The following is an 18,312-nucleotide window of genomic DNA, read 5'->3' as shown; positions in this document are numbered from 1 at the left end:
GTCATCATCGGATATTTACAAAAAGCGATTGGCAACATCTTGCATGTATGCGGAGACAGCTGTTTGAGACTAGTATTTATAGTTAGTTATTACAAAGGGACATATCTAAAATTCTGTTGAGCTGTTACACGCTCATGCAGTCCATAATTTGTTGTAAGCGGGCATTGCCGCTGGTGTTCAGAAAAACGAATGACATTTTTTCACATCCCATCGATTGTCTTTCAAGGAAGGACACCTAGCTGGCTAGCTTTAGGCTATCCTTTACTATAAGGCTAATGATAGGCAAGCCGCTAATGCACTAGCTACTGAACATGTCAATTACATTTTGTTTTATTCTTTATAATTGTAGCAACTGGTTATGTTATTGTCACTGTTAGTGATGCAAGCTGTGACTTTAAATCTGTATCATGAATAGCATAGACAGTTTATAAACATAGCTAGCTTAACGATATTAGTTAGCTTAATGCTATCTAGGTCTCCCCATTGCATTGAATAATTTTGTCAAAGCTATTAGCCAGCTACCGTTCTACTGAAGAGAAATCGCAGCCAAAATGGATTCATTCTTGGACTATGAAGAATGCATCCAGGACTCACCTGCATTTAGGTTGGTAACCTTCACTAGGGCTTGGAGTTTTTCCTGCTCAGGTGTTAAGGAAAAACTCCTTGCTCCTCTACCTGTCACAACACTGGTCTGGATGATTTTAAACAATATAACACTATGACAATATGGTGCATTTCATAGCTCTGATGGTGAGTTTCTGGAGACTGGGGAATAATCTGTTTTTATTGGTTTTGGTCAGGCTTACCCTGGATAAGTGTCAAACTGATGTTGCAGAGCTGCAGAGTCAAGTGGAAAAGGTGCAAAGTTCTTTGTGCTCTGAAAATGTAGCAAGCAGCATGATGATTTTGCTTCTGCAGTGATGTCAACTGTAAGTCATGAATATCTGAGTGTGTATACCTCCTGATGCAGGTGATGAAGCTCTGTGGCAAGATGGTTGAATCAGGGCAAGCATACAACACAGCAAATCAGCATTTCCTCGCCGGACTGGCCGAGTTCTCCACGTATCACAAACGTGACAGCGTCATCATGGTATGTATGAACAGGGAGAGGGTTAAAATGTAGGAAAGAAGGGCATGGGGCAATTATAAGGGACACAAATCATTAGGCTAAAATTGTAATTTGGTTCTGTTTTATTATCACAAAATTGATGTCTGTTGCATTCTACTCTTCTGTCCTCATAGAACTGCATGAGTCAGTTCATTCAAGGACTACAGGAGATGATCAACTTTCATACTGTGAGTTGAGTTCCACTTGAGACGGATGATTGTTGTCCACTTGTTATGTGCTTTAGTCAGCGCAGGTTTTACTCTCCTAGTGGTTCTCTCATGTCTTTAGGTGCTGTTTGACCAGACGCAAAGAGCTATCAATCAGCAGCTGTCAAACCTTCTCACACAGTATGTTGCCTTGCACACACACACACACACACACACACACACACACACACACACACACACACACACACACACACACACACACACACACACACACACAGACACACACACACACACACACACACACACACACACACACACACACACACACACACACACACACACACACACACACACACACGCACACAGGTGCACTTATAACTTGTTATAAGCATGAGCCTTAATAATGTCTTATAATAAGGCTTAGGTCTCTTGATATTTCAACTTACTCAAAATGTCTGGAATCTAGTCAGGATCATTATCATTAGGGTAACCTAGCCGTAAGAGCGTTGGTCCAGTAACTGCTGGTTCGAATACTCGAGCCGACAAGATGAAAAATCTCTCGATGCCCTTGAGCAAGGCACTTAAACCTAATTTGTTACAGGGGCACCATACTACTATAGCTGACCCTGTAAAACAACACATTTCACTACACCTAACAGGTGTATGTGACAAAAGAAGAAGAGATAATTATAAGACCGTGTACAGGGGGTCATACATGCTCATGACAAGATTTACAATGCATTATAACTGCATCATAATGCACTATAAATGTCCTTTATGTCTTTGTCATTTAGGTTCATACCCCAGCTAGGAGAGACTAGGAAGGAGTTTGTGCGGATTGGGGAGGATCTGGAGACGGCGGCGGTGAAAAATGCCCAGATATACCGCCACAAAGTCATCGATGCAGAGCGCGCCAGCCATCTTCTGTTGGCCACACGCAAATGTCACCAGCACTTTGCCCTTGATTACTGCTTGCAGGTAAATGCAATAGCCAGATGCATAACCACAGATCAATACATACAATTGGAAAATAAACTGCTAGTTATAGTCGGATTTAGTTTGAGGAGGTACTAATTAGGGTTGCAAAATTTCGGAAAGGTGTTAAAAGTCTCCAGCCCGGAATTCTGAAAATACCTGCGAACTTTGGAGACATTTTCTGGAATTTTGCAACCCTACTTGGGATTAGGGATGTTTACACAGGATAGGAATTGTTAGCGGAGTGAGTAGCACTCAGGTAATTCTTACTTAGATGATTCTTTTCATTCTGCTCATAGTGTAAAGTACACTCAGCTGTGATTTCTTTTTTATTTTAGCATTATTTTAGCAGGTAAGTTTACCAAGAACACATTCTCATTTACAGCAATGACTTAGGGAATAGTTACAGGGGGGAGGAGAGGGAATAAAGGGAGATGATTAGGTTACGATGATGGTATGAGGGCCAGATTGGAAATTGAACGAATGTATGATTCCTCAGAGAGCAGATGATGGCTGCTGAAGTAGGGCATTCCCAGCAGAGACTATTTAGCAGAGAACTCAGACGACAAAGGACTCACTGGCAAAGACATCCTGGAACAGTGGGAGGGGTTTATTTGTTTAAGGTTTGAGTAAGCAGGTGAGAGAACACGTTTAGGTACATCTAACAGAGCAGGAACAGATACTTTATGTCATCATAAACAGGCCGGCGCATAACCAGACAACCCATGACATGGCTAGACATTAGCAAACATGCATTTTAGGACGGCTATTAATGACAAGGATGAGGCCTGGGATCGTGTTCATTAAGGTGGAATTAAAGTAATCATAAATGCAACAGAAAACAAAATATGAGCGTTTCTTATTGGATAAGGGAAGGAAGTCCCTCCTTGTTTCAGTCCATGTTCTTCTGTTTGGTGCCTAATAAACAGAACCCATTGTTAACGGAGTTACGGCATTCATTTAGGTTTCTTCAGCGATTGGTGAGGTCATATTAATACGTTCAATGCTTTGAAATTCATTTTGTGAAGTTCAACAGATTTTTAGATTGTGGCTTGCATTGTTTTTGTTAATTTGTCCTTTTATCCATTGCTCTTCTTGCAGCTGAATAACTTCAAGGCCCAGCAGAAGCTGGACATCCTAAATTCTGTGAGTCCCAGTTTCTAAGCTGTAGTGGGTGATCTTAAATGCAAACGTAGATAAATACCCAGGTGAACTCAGTGTAATGAATGACAATAAATAATTAGAACATGAATTGTGAAGAACATTGCAGAGTAGGCATGTCAGATGTAGATGTATAATTGGTTGATCAGTCATTCCTATATTGTTTGTTTCAGGTGTTCTCCTACTTCCATGCCCAGTATACCTTCTTCCACCAAGGCTTTGACTTGCTGAGAGACTTGGAGCCCACTATGAAGTCCATGGCCGCACAGGTGAGACTACAGTGACAGACTAGACGATGTGATTGTTAGTTGAGGGAAAGTCACTATAACTAGGGACAGGAGTTTTTACTGACCACGCGCCCTGACCAGGAAAAACTCTGTAGCTAAAAGTACCTGGCTTGACTGTAAAAAAAATAAATATATTCTGGTTCTCAACAACAACAAAAAAGGACATACTCTCTGTTCTGTGTCAGTGGCCACTGATTGCATACAGAAGTCAGACATGCGCTCTTTAAACTGGAGGGTGAGGAGGGGGATTTTTCCCAAGAGTTAAATTAAATTAGCTAGTTTAATGTGAAATGTGTTGAAACACATGTAAAATGAAACATTGAAAAGTGACTAAAAATCTAATTTAAAAGGTCATGAATAAAAACATTCTGAGCGAGGAGGACATTTTTTCAGAGGAGATCAAAAGTGCAGGTGCTCTGGCACTGATTGAGCCCTATCTGGACTTGTGCCTGCCACTCAGGGAGTATATAGTCCAGAATGCGGCTGCCAATATCATTGTCTACTGGTTCATTGAGATTTCTGATAATATGCCTCTTGACAGCTCGCCCAGCTCTCGACTGAATGTACAGCTAAAAGAAAGGACCTGGAGAATACCCACCTACTGGTCCAGCAGAGAGTGAGTGTTATCATCAGATGCCAGACGCTCACAGTTACTGAAGTATTATCACTTAACTAACACAAATGTGTGTGTTTGTTTCCAGGATGCCTCAGGGGAGCCCATACTAAGTTCCTGTCCTGATGGGGGGGAAACCATACAGGGCTACCTCTTCAAAAGATCTCGGAGAAAGAACAAGACATGGAAGAGGTGAGCGAGAGAAACACAAATTCTTTACTGTGATACCTTACAACTTATGTCACACAATGACAGTTAATTACTCCCCTGTATTCAACACGTCACTAAATCTCAAATCTTGCTGTAGATGCTGGTTTTCCATTAAAGACAACCAATTGGTGTACACAAAGTCACATAAGGTAGGACAGTTTATTTATGTATTTATTTGGTCTTTTGAGCAATCATTTATTATAGTTGTACTGCAGAATTTTATTACAGACATTTTTGTGTCCTTGAATAGTTGTGATTGACAGTTATCTTCCTGTAGGAGGAGCCTGTGTCGCTGTTTGATGACCTCAGGCTGTGTGCGGTGAAGTCTCTGGACAGCATTGACCGCCGCTTCAGTTTTGAGCTGGTTTCTGTTAAAAAGTAGCTTAGCAGTTTTAATTTCTATATTTTTTGTTCTATTTACATTTTTTCTGAAGTTTTCCACTAAATGTTGTATAAATGTATCTCCGTGAGGCTTTATCTGTGAGATAATAAAAACTTAACTTAGATTTAACAGTGCAAGCTTCGCAGCTGATTTCAGATACAGTGTAAATATTTTACTTATATTTTGCATGTGACGCATTGCATTAAAGCAGAGCTCAAGTCCAAGTTATCCCTCATTGACCTGTCTGTCTTCCTCTGCCCAGATGCTGTGCCCTCCAGGCTGACTCAGAGGAGCTGAAGCAGGCTTGGATCAGTGCTGTTCAAGGGAGCATAGACATGGCCTACTGCAAGAGAGTGGAGTCCCAACAGCCTCAGGTATTTACAACTCAGACAAGCATACAGACACATTAACAGATTTTCCATGCTACAATATTTAACTACAATTGTCGAGCACTTAGATTTTTGTATAAAATAAAAATTGTACAAAGAAAACAAAAACAAAGTCACATTTAACTAAACAAAACAGCATACCGTCAGTGTCCTATTGTCTTATTAAGGAATATCTAGGCAAATACATTCTAACTATGTCACTCTGTGTGCCTAGCCCAAAGAAAGCCCTCTGCCCCTCCAGAGCCCCTCAGACCCCCAGCCAGGACAGCCTCCTCAAAGGCCTGCAGCTTTGGTTGTGGCCCTCCAAAGTCCGGGGAACCACCGCTGCTGCGACTGCAGTGAGGAGGAGCCACGCTGGGCCAGCGTCAACCTGGGTATCACCATGTGCATCGAGTGCTCCGGCATCCACAGGTACTGCCTTGCTAGTGTGTGGTGTTTATAGTCCTGGGGGACTGACAGGACTACAGGGCGTGCAGGCTTTTGTTCCAGTCCAGCACTTTCACACCTCATTTTACAGATCAAGGTCTCACACATACCTTGATTAGTTGAATCAGGTGTGTTAGTGCTAGGCTGGAAGTCCTGTCAGTCCCCCTGGAGCTTCCCAAGACCGGTGTTACTGACCACCATGTTTCTGTTGTGTTCCTTTAACAGGAGCCTTGGGGTCCATCTCTCCAAAGTACGATCTCTCACCCTAGACTCCTGGGATCCCGAACAGCTGAAGGTATTGTAGCGGAAGTCGCACATACATGTTACAAATTAAAGTTGAGTAGCTCAAGATAAAATATTACAATTATGAGTAGTAGCCCTGAGATTTCCCTGACGGCAAGACCAGCTGGCTATACCTAGGGCCAAGAGTTTTACTGGTCAGAGCTCATGGTCAGGAAAAAACGAAGGGGCCCTAAGTATGAGGTTAGTTTCTTAACTCTTCTGCTCTGTTCTACTCTGCAGCTGCTGTGTGGTCTGGGTAATGATGTCATCAATGGGATATATGAGTCCAGGTGTGCAGCAGAGGGCAGAGTAAAGCCTAGTGCTGGCAGCCCTCGGTAAGCATTTCGCAACCGAGTAGGTTTCAAAAGACTTCACAAAGGGCTTTACAATGTTTGATTTGAAACAAAACTACTAAAATAACTCCCTGCACAGTCCCCTGCTTTAACAGTTATTCTCTCTCTCTTTCAGCCCAGAGAAAGAGACATGGATTAAAGAGAAATATGTGGAGAAAAGATTTGTGAAGGATCCCAGCTCGCCTGAAACACGTAGGTCCCTATCGTACTACTCAGTTCTGCACGGGTTTGATGTTGTTTGTGTGTCTCTGTGTGAATTTAATGAGTCCTACTCATAAATTTCCTCACTATCCAGTCCTCTTTCAATGACGCTATTATTGTTACTGTAGAGATTGGGAGGGAGAATGCAGGGCGCCAGTTGTACCAGGCTGCTTTCCAAGGGGACCTGGTCACCATGGCATCAGCGTTGGCGCAGGGTGCAGAGGTGAACTGGAGCCACGCTGAGGAGGAGGGACGCACTGCTCTCATTGGCTCAACTTTTGGGGTGAGTAGCGCCATGGACATTACTTAAAGGTACAGTCAGCGATGCACAAAGTAATCAGCAATATCATGCTGCTAAGGACATTCAATCCCAGGGCTAAACTTCTCTGCTGTTTCAGTTTTGCAGTTATCACATTGATGCTATTGAAGTGCACCGAAGCAGATGTGCAGCTATTCTGTGATACTTGAGTGCATCGTGATGCATTATGCTTATCATGCTTATCTGCAACATCACGGCAATGTAATATTGCTAAGTCTATTTGACATAGATTGGGTTATATTTATACTTTAGCATGGTAGGCCCCCAAGTTTATCCTGACTAGAGAGTTTGTTTTATGTGTATTTTTATGTGTATTATTCAGGGCCATAAACATGGGGTGTGCACTTGTCTTACATTTTCTGTGTGTCTGCAGGGTTCCCTATCGGCCTGTGAGTTCCTACTGCAGAATGGAGCCAATGTAAACTACCGTGACCAGCGCGGCCAAGGTGCCCTTCACACTGCAGCCACCTGGGGCCACACAGGGTGAGGGTCACACCCATAGAGATACATCAGTTACATATACAGTATATGTATGGTGTTGAATAGAGTTCTATTTAATTCACACCAATGCTTTCACACAGTCTAGGGTTGGGCAATATTACTATAGTATCGTCTATTGACGATGATTGACAGCTAGGTAGCCTGAATGTCAAGACCGTTGGAAATAAATGATCTGTGTGGGTCAGAAAACCACCTGACCCTCCATGGCCAATATCCTATCCTCCTACTAGGCCTATCATAAAAGCTTTAAGACAAGTTAGAATGATATAGAGTAGCCTATATCCCAAATATTCAAATAGCCTAAGAAGGTTGACGCTTTAAAAAGGAACATGAATGAAAGTTGGAGTCTATAGGACCTAGGCGTAGGCTATTCTCAATCACAGCTTATTGAGAGCGATAGAATAAACAATATTAAGAGAGGAGGAGGCAAATAGTCCTAATGCGATTATTATACAGTTCTAAAGACGGTAGACTTTGCTTCTATTCAGCCCATGATTTATAACTCACTACTGTGAGACGGCCCATTTGACTGACACTTTGCTCCATCATGGCATGTGTCACAAAGACACACATAAATCGGTTTCACTTTGGGGTCTTTTTTGGGGTCAGGGAGCCCTTTTGTGATGGCAAATTTCTCCGGGACCCCTTCATGATCAGAACACAACTCCTACTTGAGAATTCAATAAAAAAGCATGCAAAGAGTTTTACTATGATTTCTGCAGTGCATGATCGGACTAACCAAGTATCTGGACCCTTTTCTTATTTTTTTTAAATAATTTGGTTGCTGACCCCTTGCAGTACCACTTTGAGAACCACTGATGTCTTGGGCTATAGTATATCAGTCTATGATTGGTTAAAATCTGTTTGGTGGGTGCAAATGAATAACGTGTGTATCATGTTTCTCACAGGCAAGTGTGTCTACTTCTAAAAAAGGGAGCCAATCAGTATGCAGTTGACGAGAGGGGGCAGGACCCACTCGCCATTGCCATAGAGACAGCACATGCCGATATTGTAACCCTGTAAGTAAATCCACTCTGAAATGCAGGAAAAGTAGAAGCTTTGTGGTAGTTTATTAATGGCCTGTATTTTTTGGGGACTGTTTTCCAGACTACGAATGGCTCGCATGAATGAAGAGATGAGAGACTCAGAGGGATTCTTTGGATCTATGGGTAACATTCACTATGTAGATGTTTAATAAAATGCTGATACCTTTTATTTGTTTCTCGCCTGTGAGAAACCTGTATACCGGTTGAAAATGGAAGATATGTTAACTGATAAGAGCCTAAATTGGAACGCAGTGGCTGCCCAGCAACATGCTATACATGACATCAGAGCTCAGGGCCTCCACTTCACAGCTCTGTATGGGTTTTGACCTGCCATCTTTTCTGAACTAGAGCACCACAAGTGACAAGAAGTTGCCCCCATCCTTCCCACTAATTGGGCAACTTTTGCAAATGTTTTGTTGTCTAAGTGAGGGGAATGCTGTAAATTAAGAGGAATTTTAGGTGTATTTTTGAAAGATGAGACGTTGAGTATTATAATATATACCGCTGTGATGTCATACAAGCAAGCCAAACACCTGTGAATCCAAATGTGTACTTCACATTTCCATAAAACTCATGGGCATATACAGTGTCAACGTTTATGATTACTATGTTGATGTACAGTTACAAGATGACATGGCTTCATACCCTAGGTTGTTATAAACAGAATGAGCCAATGTTTGTCTATTGTGAAGATAATTTGCGGCAGAACATGCACCTAAATGCACGCATGACTCCTTTATGAATCCTTTTTAAGATTGTATTTTATAACTTAGCTAGTCATGTTGGCAATAGAACAAGCTTTCAAAATTATGCCCACCTGACCCAGATTGCCATTTATAATGGGACGTTTTTGGATTGCGTAAACAACAACAGTAATTGTGCTGGGGACAATAAAAGGCCACTCTAAAATGTGCAATTTTGTAGCACAACACAATGCCACAAGTTTTGAGGGAGATACAACTCGCATGCTGACTGAAGGAATGTTAACCAGAGCTGTTGCCAGAGAAATAAATGTTTATTTCTTTACACTAAGCTGCCTCCAACATCGTTTTAAAGAATTTGGCAGTATGTCGAACTGGCCTCACAACCACAGACCACGTGTAACCATGCCAGCCTAGGACCTCCACATCCGACTTCTTCACTTGTGGGATCGTCTGAGGGGGGTGTTGAGTATTTCTGTTTTGCGTGGAAAAACTAATTCTGATTGACTGGGCCTGGCTCCCCAGTGGTTGTTTCAATTGGCTGATTTTCTTATATGAACTGTAATTGTTGCATGTTGCGTTTTTATTTTTGTTCAGTATAAAATGCACAGAAAACAGTTCTGCAGTGAACTGTTGTGTCCTCAATTTTGGTCTAATAATTTCCCCATAATCTCCAAACTGTTCCCTTTGAATTGCTACCATGCTTATGCATGTGCTTTTCATATTTCTTCTGTAAGAAACATTTCAATTTAGCCCTATCCGTATAGTCCAATTCCCATGGAGTTGCAAGTCGTATTGATTTCCAGAGTTGAGGTGAACCAATCGACCCAACCATGTTTATCTAAACTTTGTGAGTAGACTTTGTTCTTTCACCTTCTGTGGTATTTGTCTGTAGCTTGGCTGATGCCACCCACGTGTGAGGCTGTCCATGAGGGTGTTTGAGAGAGAAAGACGAAGAGGAGAACAAACCAGTAAAAGCACAGCCCCCTTCATTATTGACGCATCGTGCTGACAGCATCTAACAGCCTCCCTAGACTCTGAAGTCAGGAGGACTTCGAGTTTTGGTATCAGCCAGACTTCTCTTTCCGTGCTGAATGTGAAAACTCCTACAATGCTATTTTGCTGTGCTGGGTTGTATTAATTCAGGCTCACCATAGCAAAACGTTTTGCAACGAAGACTAAAATGGCTTGTTCTTATTGAACAAGTACAGATAGTTCAGCCTGTTTCACTCTGTTTAATTTCATGCCTACTAAACACAACCCTTAATGGAAACACAAAATGTTGCTGAAATGCTTGTGTGTTTCTTTCCAGGTGACGATGAGACATTTCAAGACATCTTCCGTGACTTCAGTGATATGGCTTCTCACGATCCAGAAAGACTGACCCGTCGACAGTTCAGCAGAAGGGGAGAAGTGGAGGGACAGGACAAGAGGATGGTGAATGACCAGCACAAGGCAGATAAGGAGGAGGAAGACACATAGGGAGACTCTCAATTGCATACTCCTCGTTTCCTCTCATCTTGCCTCTTTCTAAAAACCCATTGGAGGAAAAGATCAGACGGGTGGGGCCTCTGGCATTCTCATCCAATGGGTTGTGAGGAGAGAGGACGCAAGGATTATGCAATAGAGATTCTCCCATGTAAATAAAGAGGAGGAGACCTAGGGTTGGGAATTATAAAGTAAAAGGGTCATTACCACTTTTCAGGTCAAGAATGGGGAACCCAGGGGTGAATTCAATGAGGTGAAACATTCACATCGTTGCAGGTAGAAATGACATGACTCTCAGTTCTACATAACAGACACTCACACCTAATATATACAAAACAGTATATCTAAACATTCTGTAAAGTTGCACCCTCCTGGTCCTTCAGGGCTGCAGTGTCTGACAGTTGTCATTGTGCCTCAGCAGTTAAATAACAAATCAAATTCTGACTTGAACATAGTAAAAACATTTTTTTTAAACTTGCTTCAGTTTTGAGGCACACATTTGAAGTTATTAGAAAATTTATTTGAACATATTTACAAAGCAAAAGAAAACTTAAACTACTAGGCCTACTGCTACAAGGAAACAAACGGTCTCAGGATCTCAATCCTGTTTAGAACTTATAATATTAAATGTTACAGTCTTGAATACTGGTCAGTAGACCCTTAAACCCTCAAGGAATGAATGCTCCCATTCTTGGGAATGGATGTTTCATAGGATGGATGCATATAAACTGTCTTTGCACAGTCTGCTGTAATGACCAAAAATGACATAAATAAGGAATATAAAAGGGTTACATATTGAAATACTAAAGTATTATATTTATGTATTGTTATTAGCAACTCCAATATTTCAGATGTTATTAGATGACTTACACTTACTGACTGAACTGCTGCATGCAATAGCCTATACATGTTGCTACTAACAGGTCATCTGAGGGAACAGTTGATTCTTGCTGAATGTGGGGTGTATTCACTAGGAGCCAAACAGGACGAAACAGGGAGGGACCTACCCAAATCTGTCCAATAAGAACTCTCGTTTTCATTGCAGAACATTTTCTGTTGTGAAACATTTTTGTTACAGTGTGTACTAATGATTACACCCCGGTTAATCTTTCAATTTGAGTCTGGATCAATCCCATTGAAAAGCAATGGCTCCTTATAAAAGACTGTTATTGTTATGTTTTTGTTTGCAGAGGAAATAAGTGGACCAAAACTATAAAACGAGAATGCAGGGATTTAGAATGTATTATAGAGTGGGTAGTTTGGGTCCTGGATTATAATTGGCTGAAACAGCATTTCAGCTGTGTGTATATCAGACAATATGACACAGAAATACTTGTTTACTGTTCTACTTGTGTTGGTAACCAGTTTATAATGGCAATTAGGCATCTTGGGGGTTTGTGGTATATGGCCAATATTCCACATCCCCTTGGGCCCTATTGCTTAAATATCGGCATATTATATGTGATTTTACTGTAGCACAGTCAGATATAATAAAAATGTGTCAATACTGTTTTGTGTTTTTATTGGATTATGGTGCACAGTGTCCCAGATGTGATTGAAATAATGAGTAAATGATGAGTACAGTCCTTAGTGGAAAAGTTATATTTTACAAACAAATCTCTATTTTGTATGTAAATGGATTGTTATAGAAGGGTCCAGACAAATATTTTGTGATTTCCCCTTTTATAGAAATTGACCCCAAACAGCAAATCACGACCTCATCCTCGTTGTGTAGTATCTGGGTCCCAAAAAAGACATGAAAAGGCACAAAAAAATATATATACATAATTTTAGAAACATTAAAGCTCTCAGTATTGTGATGCAGGTCTTTAGCTGTTGTACACATGAAATTGTGTCATACCGAACTTTATACACAACTTTATATTCCATTTTGTTGTGACTCCAGAGATACCCCTGTCCATTTTACAGGTAAATAAAGGAAACACTGCACTAAATGAGGGGTACAAAATACACTGCTCAAAAAAATAAAGGGAACACTTAAACAACACAGTGTAACTCCAAGTCAATCACACTTCTGTGAAATCAAACTGTCCACTTAGGAAGCAACACTGATTGACAATACATTTCACATGCTGTTGTGCAAATGGAATAGACAACAGGTTGAAATTACAGGCAATTAACAAGACACCCCCAATAAAGGAGTGGTTTTGCAGGTGGTGACCACAGACCACTTCTCAGTTCCTATGCTTCCTGGCTGATGTTTTGGTCACTTTTGAATGCTGGCGGTGCTTTCACTCTAGTGGTAGCATGAGACGGAGTCTACAACCCACACAAGTGGCACAGGTAGTGCAGCTCATCCAGGATGGCACATCAATGCGAGCTGTGGCAAGAAGGTTTGCTGTGTCTGTCAGCGTAGTGTCCAGAGCATGGAGGTGCTACCAGGAGACAGGCCAGTACATCAGGAGACATGGAGGAGGCTGTAGGAGGGCAACAACCCAGTCGCAGGACCGCTACCTCTGCCTTTGTGCAAGGAGGAGCAGGAGGAGCACTGCCAGAGCCCTGCAAAATTACCTCCAGCAGGACGCAAATGTGCATGTGTCTGCTCAAATGGTCAGAAACAGACTCCATGAGGGTGGTATGAGGGCCCGACGTCCACAGGTGGGTGCTTACAGCCCAACACCGTGCAGGACGTTTGGCATTTGCCAGAGATCACCAAGATTGGCAAATTCGCCACTGGCACCCTGTGCTCTTCACCGATGAAAGCAGGTTCACACTGACCTCGTGACAGACGTGACAGAGTCTGGAGACGCCGTGGAGAACGTTCTGCTGCCTGCAACATCCTCCAGCATGACCGGTTTAGCAGTGGGTCAGTCATGGTGTGGGGTGGCATTTCTTTGGGGGGCCGCACAGCCCTCCATGTGAGCACATCTGGGACATCATGTCTCGCTCCATCCACCAACGCCACGTTGCACCACAGACTGTCCAGGAGTTGGCGGATGCTTTAGTCCAGGTCTGGGACGAGATCCCTCAGGAGACCATCCGCCACCTCATCAGGAGCATGCCCAGGCGATGTAGGGAGGTCATACAGGCACGTGGAGGCCACACACACTACTGAGCCTCATTTTGACTTGTTTTAAGGACATTACATCAAAGTTGGATCATCCTGTAGTGTGGTTTTCCACTTTAATTTTGAGTGTGACTCCAAATACAGACCTCCATGGGTTGATAAATTTGACTTCCATTGATAATTTTTGTGTGATTTTTGTTGTCAGCACATTCAACTATGTAAAGAAAAAGGTATTTAATAATAATATTTCATTCATTCAGATCTAGGATCTGTTATTTTAGTGTTCCCTTTATTTTTTTGAGCAGTGTATATTGAAAGGCCATGGAGTGCTTCCACACAGGAAGTTCCAGGCACTTGTAGAATATATACCAAGGTGCACTGAAACTGTTCTGGCTGCTTGTGGTGTCTCAACGCCCTATATGGTGTTGGTGTTTCCGTTATTTTGGCAGTTACATATAGCAGCAAATGGGAAAATGGGACCGCTGGAAAAGGGAATAAATATAACATTGCGGATAAAGTTTGGAATGATACAATTTCATGTGTACAACATCTAGACCTGCATCACTATACTGAGAGATTTGCCGTTTCTAAAATGCCGTTTTTGTGTGTTTTGTTCATGTTTTTTTCAGGGCCCCTATACAACACAATGAGGGTGAGGCAGTGCTGTTTGGGGTATGTTTCTCTAAAACATGTGAAATCTCAAGAAAGGTGTCTGGACCCTATTTACATTTTAAAAAAGAGAGAGATTTGGTTATAAAAATAAAACTTTTCCTTTAATGTAAGGTAGCCTACTGTACAACAAGAGTCTCGAAGAATTTTAAAATACATGCGCATAAGACTACGTCATTCGAAGAGCGACCTAAACTGAACGCATGAGCATATGACGGCGCCAGTCCTTTGACCCCATTTTGGACATCGCAGGACTGTTTTATACAGCTACTTGCTAATGTTGATCAATTAGCTATTGCTTTAATTTGTTGACCGGCCAGAGACACTATCATTGCTGGCTAGCTTCCCGGCTCATCTGCCCAGAGGGTCTTATTTCCTTAGCTGGATCTTGACATTGTTCAAGTTGTGGTTGCTAACTAGCTAGTAGCAGGGCCCATTTTCGATGCAGATTGCTTGTTTCGGGAAACTTGCATTTTCTCGTTGACTCAATTTCCACAGATACAATTGATTATTCGCTGAGCCTAGGTACTGAGTTGATTGTCCATAGTGTCCTTCGGACAAATGGATGGCGAAGAGGACGAATTCTTCTCCGGGAACCACTCTGGTAAGACCTACTTTGATCCCGGCTCGGCGCTGAATACTGTAGCTTGCTAACGTTAGCCTAAGGAAGTACATTATAATATCATTTTAAACATTAAAATACATTTTACAACAAGTTTCACAATACATTAAGTGTGGTCCCTCTGGCCACTCGGGTGGTATGTCTTGTGGGGTATGCATGGGTGTCAGAGCTGTGTGTTAGTGTTAGTAGTTTAAACAGACAGCTCGGTGCATTCCTCTTCTTACAAAAACAAGTAGTGATGAAGTAAATCTTTCCTCTACTTTGAGCCATGAGAGATTGACATGCGTATTATTAATGTTAGCTCTCTGTGTACATTTAAGGGTCAGCTGTAATTTTCCCAAGTCCCTATATGGCACCTGACCACACAACTGGACAGTAGTCCAGCTGTGACAAAACGAGGGTTACTGTTGCATCATTGTTATTGTGTGCACGGTCCTCATGCCCATTGTATATGATACTAATATTTGTAAACATTTATTCTGGAATGCCAAAAAAAAGTGTTGGTTATGTCCTGATCCTGTAGATGGTGGTGGCACCCCGGTACAGGACGAACATGCTCCTGGTTCGGATGGGGAAGAGGAGATGAGGAATGAGCCACGCCACTCTGAGGTAAGGGGATAGTTATCTAAGCAAGACGTTAAGATAACCAGTATGGTGGTCAAGCCCTCTTGATTTCCAGACCATCTTGCGCACATACCGATTTAACATTTAAAAATAAATATACAGTACCAGTCAAAAGTTGACTATTTTCTACATTGTAGAATAGTAGTAACCAAAAAAGTGTTTAACAAATAAAATATATTTTATATTTGAGATGCTTCAAAGGAGTCACCCTTGATGACAGCTTTGCACACTCTTGGCATTCTCTTAACCAGCTTCACCTGGAATGCTTTTCCAACAGTCTTGAAGGAGTTTCCACATATGCTGATTACTTGTTGGCTGCTTTTCCTTCACTCTGCGGTCCAACTCATCCCAAACCATCTCAATTGGGTTGAGGTCATGTGATTGTCATGTAATTGTGCATGCAAGTCATCTGATGCAGCATTCTGTTAGTCTTCTTCTTGGTCAAATAGCCCTTACACAGCCTGGAGGTGTGTTTCAAAATCAAATGACATTTTATTGGTCACATATACATGGTTAGCAGATGTTATTGAGTGTAGCAAAAAGCTTGTGCTTCTAAGTTCCGACAGTGCAGCAATATCTAACATGTAATCTAACAATTCCACAACTACCGAATACACACATCTAAGTAAAGTAAAGTAAAGGAATGGAATAAGAATATGTACATATAAATATATGGATGAGCAATGACCGAGCTGCATAGGCAAGATGCAATAGATACAGTATATCCATATGAGATTAGTAATGCAAGATGTGTAAACATTATTAAAGTGACTAGTGATCCATTTGTTGAAGTGGCCAATGATTTCGAGTGTGTATGTAGGCAGCAGCCTTTCTGTGTTAATGATGGCCGTTTAACAGTCTGATGGCCTTGAGATAGAAGGTGTTTTTCAGTCTCGGGTCCAGCTTTGATGCACCGCCTTCTGGGTGGTAGCGGTGTGAAGAGGCAGTGGCTCGGGTGGTTGTTGTCCTTGAAGATCTTTTTGGCCTTCCTGTGACATCGGATGCTGTAGGTGTCCTGGTGGGCAGGTAGTTTGCTCCCGGTGATGCGTTGTGCAGACCGCACCACCCTCTGGCGAGCCTTGCGGTTGTGGATGGTGCAGTTGCTATAGCCTTCTGAGGTTGAAGAGGCGCTGTTGCGCCTTGACCACACTGTCTGTGTGGGTGGACCATTTCAGTTTGTCCATGATGTGTACGCTGAGGAACTAAACTTTCCACCTTCTCCACGGCTGTCCCTTTGATGTGGATAGGGGGGTGCTCCCTTTGCTGTTACCCGAAGTCCTTGATCATCTCCTTTGTTTTGTTAACATTGAGTTTGAGGTTGTTTTGCTGACACCACACTCCAATTGCCCTCACCTCCTCCCTGTAGGCTGTCACGTCATTGTTGGTAATCAAGCCTGCTACTGTTGTGTCGTCTGTTGGAGGCGTGCATGGCCCCAGTGTTGAGGATCAACAAAGTGGAGATGTTGTTTCCTACCTTCAACGCCTGGGGGCAGCCCGTCAGGAAGTCCAGGACCTGTTGAAAAATAAATGACAGTCCCACTAAGCGCAAACCAGATGGGATGGTGTATCGCTGTGGTAGCCATGCTGGTTAAGTTTGCCTTGAATTCAAAATAAATCACTGACCGTGTCACCAGCAAAGCACCCCACACCACCACCTCCATGCTTCACAGTAGAAACCACACGTGTACATCATCCGTTCACCTACTCTGCGTCTCACAAATACACGACGGTTGGAACCAAACATCTCAATATTTGTAGCTCGTCACACCTGTTAATTAAAATGCATTCCAGGTGACTACCTCATGAACCTGGTTGTGGGAATGTGCAAAGTTGTCATTAAGGCAAAGGTTGGCTACTTGAAGAATCTAACACTTTTTTTGTTGTTTACTACTACTATGATACCATATGTGTTATTTCATAGTTTTGAAGTCTTCACTATTATTCTACAATGTAAAAAATAACGAAAAGCCCTTGAATGAGTAGGTGTGTCCAAACCATTGACTGGTACTGTAATATCCCATGGCTCTATGCTGACCGTTTTTGGAAGGAAAAATGTAGGCTCACACAGAAATTTAGGAGCACAATGAAAAATTAGGTAATAATAATTGACACAAAATATTAATAATATTTCTAGGGCCACTACGTAAAAATGTCAGGTCGAACAGCAAAATATTTAGGGACATATGTAAGTAAAATGATCACACTAGATCCTTGTATCCATTCCTAACTGTAGAATTATAAAGCATTTTTTAAAATTTTTTTTATTTTTTATTCAGGATGAGAATAATGATGGTGAGGGAGCTGCTCAGGCCATGGAGACAAACGGCATGGCCAGCGGGTCAGACAAGTTCCCCGAACTGGCGGACAGGGACTCTGACAGGCAGGCCCCTGGGCCTGCAGACAACGATAACAAGGAGTCGTCCCCGCCCAAACGCAGCACCTCAGACATGGAGGAGTCCCCGCCCAAACGCGGAGGCAGCACCTCCGACATGGAGGAGTCCCCGCCCAAACGCGGAGGCAGCACCTCCGACATGGAGGAGTCCCCGCTCAAACGCGGAGGCAGCACCTCCGACATAGAGGAGTCCCCGCCCAAACGCGGAGGCAGCACCTCCGACATAGAGGAGTCCCCGCCCAAACGCGGAGGCAGCACCTCCGACATAGAGGAGTCCCCGCCCAAACGCGGAGGCAGCACCTCCGACATAGAGGAGTCCCCGCCCAAACGCGGAGGCAGCACCTCCGACATAGAGGAGTCCCCGCCCA

At 42.6% G+C, this 18,312-nt stretch overlaps 2 protein-coding genes across 3 annotated transcripts in view; both read left to right on the top strand.

Annotated features, from left to right (window-relative positions):
* On the top strand, positions 1 to 12,119 carry zgc:162872 (BAR_ACAPs and ArfGap_ACAP domain-containing protein). Of its 2 annotated transcripts, XM_064984124.1 has the most exons (22): positions 1 to 604; positions 801 to 858; positions 971 to 1,090; positions 1,243 to 1,296; positions 1,397 to 1,455; positions 2,070 to 2,253; positions 3,352 to 3,396; positions 3,585 to 3,680; positions 4,240 to 4,314; positions 4,400 to 4,503; positions 4,619 to 4,670; positions 4,799 to 4,899; positions 5,166 to 5,277; positions 5,507 to 5,703; positions 5,944 to 6,013; positions 6,241 to 6,335; positions 6,469 to 6,545; positions 6,683 to 6,837; positions 7,247 to 7,356; positions 8,283 to 8,393; positions 8,482 to 8,543; positions 10,434 to 12,119. In XM_064984124.1, exons 1-22 carry the CDS (start codon positions 552 to 554, stop codon positions 10,601 to 10,603), a joined length of 2,160 nt encoding a protein of 719 aa, XP_064840196.1. In that variant the 5' UTR covers positions 1 to 551; the 3' UTR covers positions 10,604 to 12,119. The 2 variants fall into 2 exon arrangements, with proteins under 2 accessions (XP_064840196.1, XP_064840197.1); XM_064984125.1 differs by lacking the exon at positions 801 to 858.
* Positions 12,120 to 14,501: 2,382 nt separating this feature from the next.
* Positions 14,502 to 18,312, top strand: part of LOC135552467 (protein IWS1 homolog) — a 31,941-nt gene continuing 28,130 nt past the window's right edge. The window contains exons 1-3 of the mRNA XM_064984122.1: positions 14,502 to 14,910; positions 15,452 to 15,537; positions 17,829 to 18,286. Of these exons, the coding sequence (XP_064840194.1) occupies positions 14,868 to 14,910; positions 15,452 to 15,537; positions 17,829 to 18,286 (587 nt within the window). The 5' untranslated portion in view covers positions 14,502 to 14,867. The remainder of the gene's footprint in view (positions 14,911 to 15,451; positions 15,538 to 17,828; positions 18,287 to 18,312) is intronic.

This window comes from Oncorhynchus masou, chromosome 13, assembly GCF_036934945.1.
Source record: "Oncorhynchus masou masou isolate Uvic2021 chromosome 13, UVic_Omas_1.1, whole genome shotgun sequence".
Lineage (NCBI taxonomy): Eukaryota > Metazoa > Chordata > Actinopteri > Salmoniformes > Salmonidae > Oncorhynchus > Oncorhynchus masou.
The sequence above is the reverse complement of the archived record's forward strand: the minus strand, read 5'-3'. Positions and strand labels throughout refer to the sequence as shown.

Coding starts and splice junctions, on each gene's coding strand:
- zgc:162872 (XM_064984124.1), top strand. CDS start 552: ATGGATTCATTCTTGGACTATGAAGAATGCATCCAGGACTCACCTGCA. Junction 2,254..3,351: donor CCCTTGATTACTGCTTGCAG/GTAAATGCAATA, acceptor CTCTTCTTGCAG/CTGAATAACTTCAAGGCCCA. Junction 4,315..4,399: donor ACCTACTGGTCCAGCAGAGA/GTGAGTGTTATC, acceptor GTTTGTTTCCAG/GATGCCTCAGGGGAGCCCAT.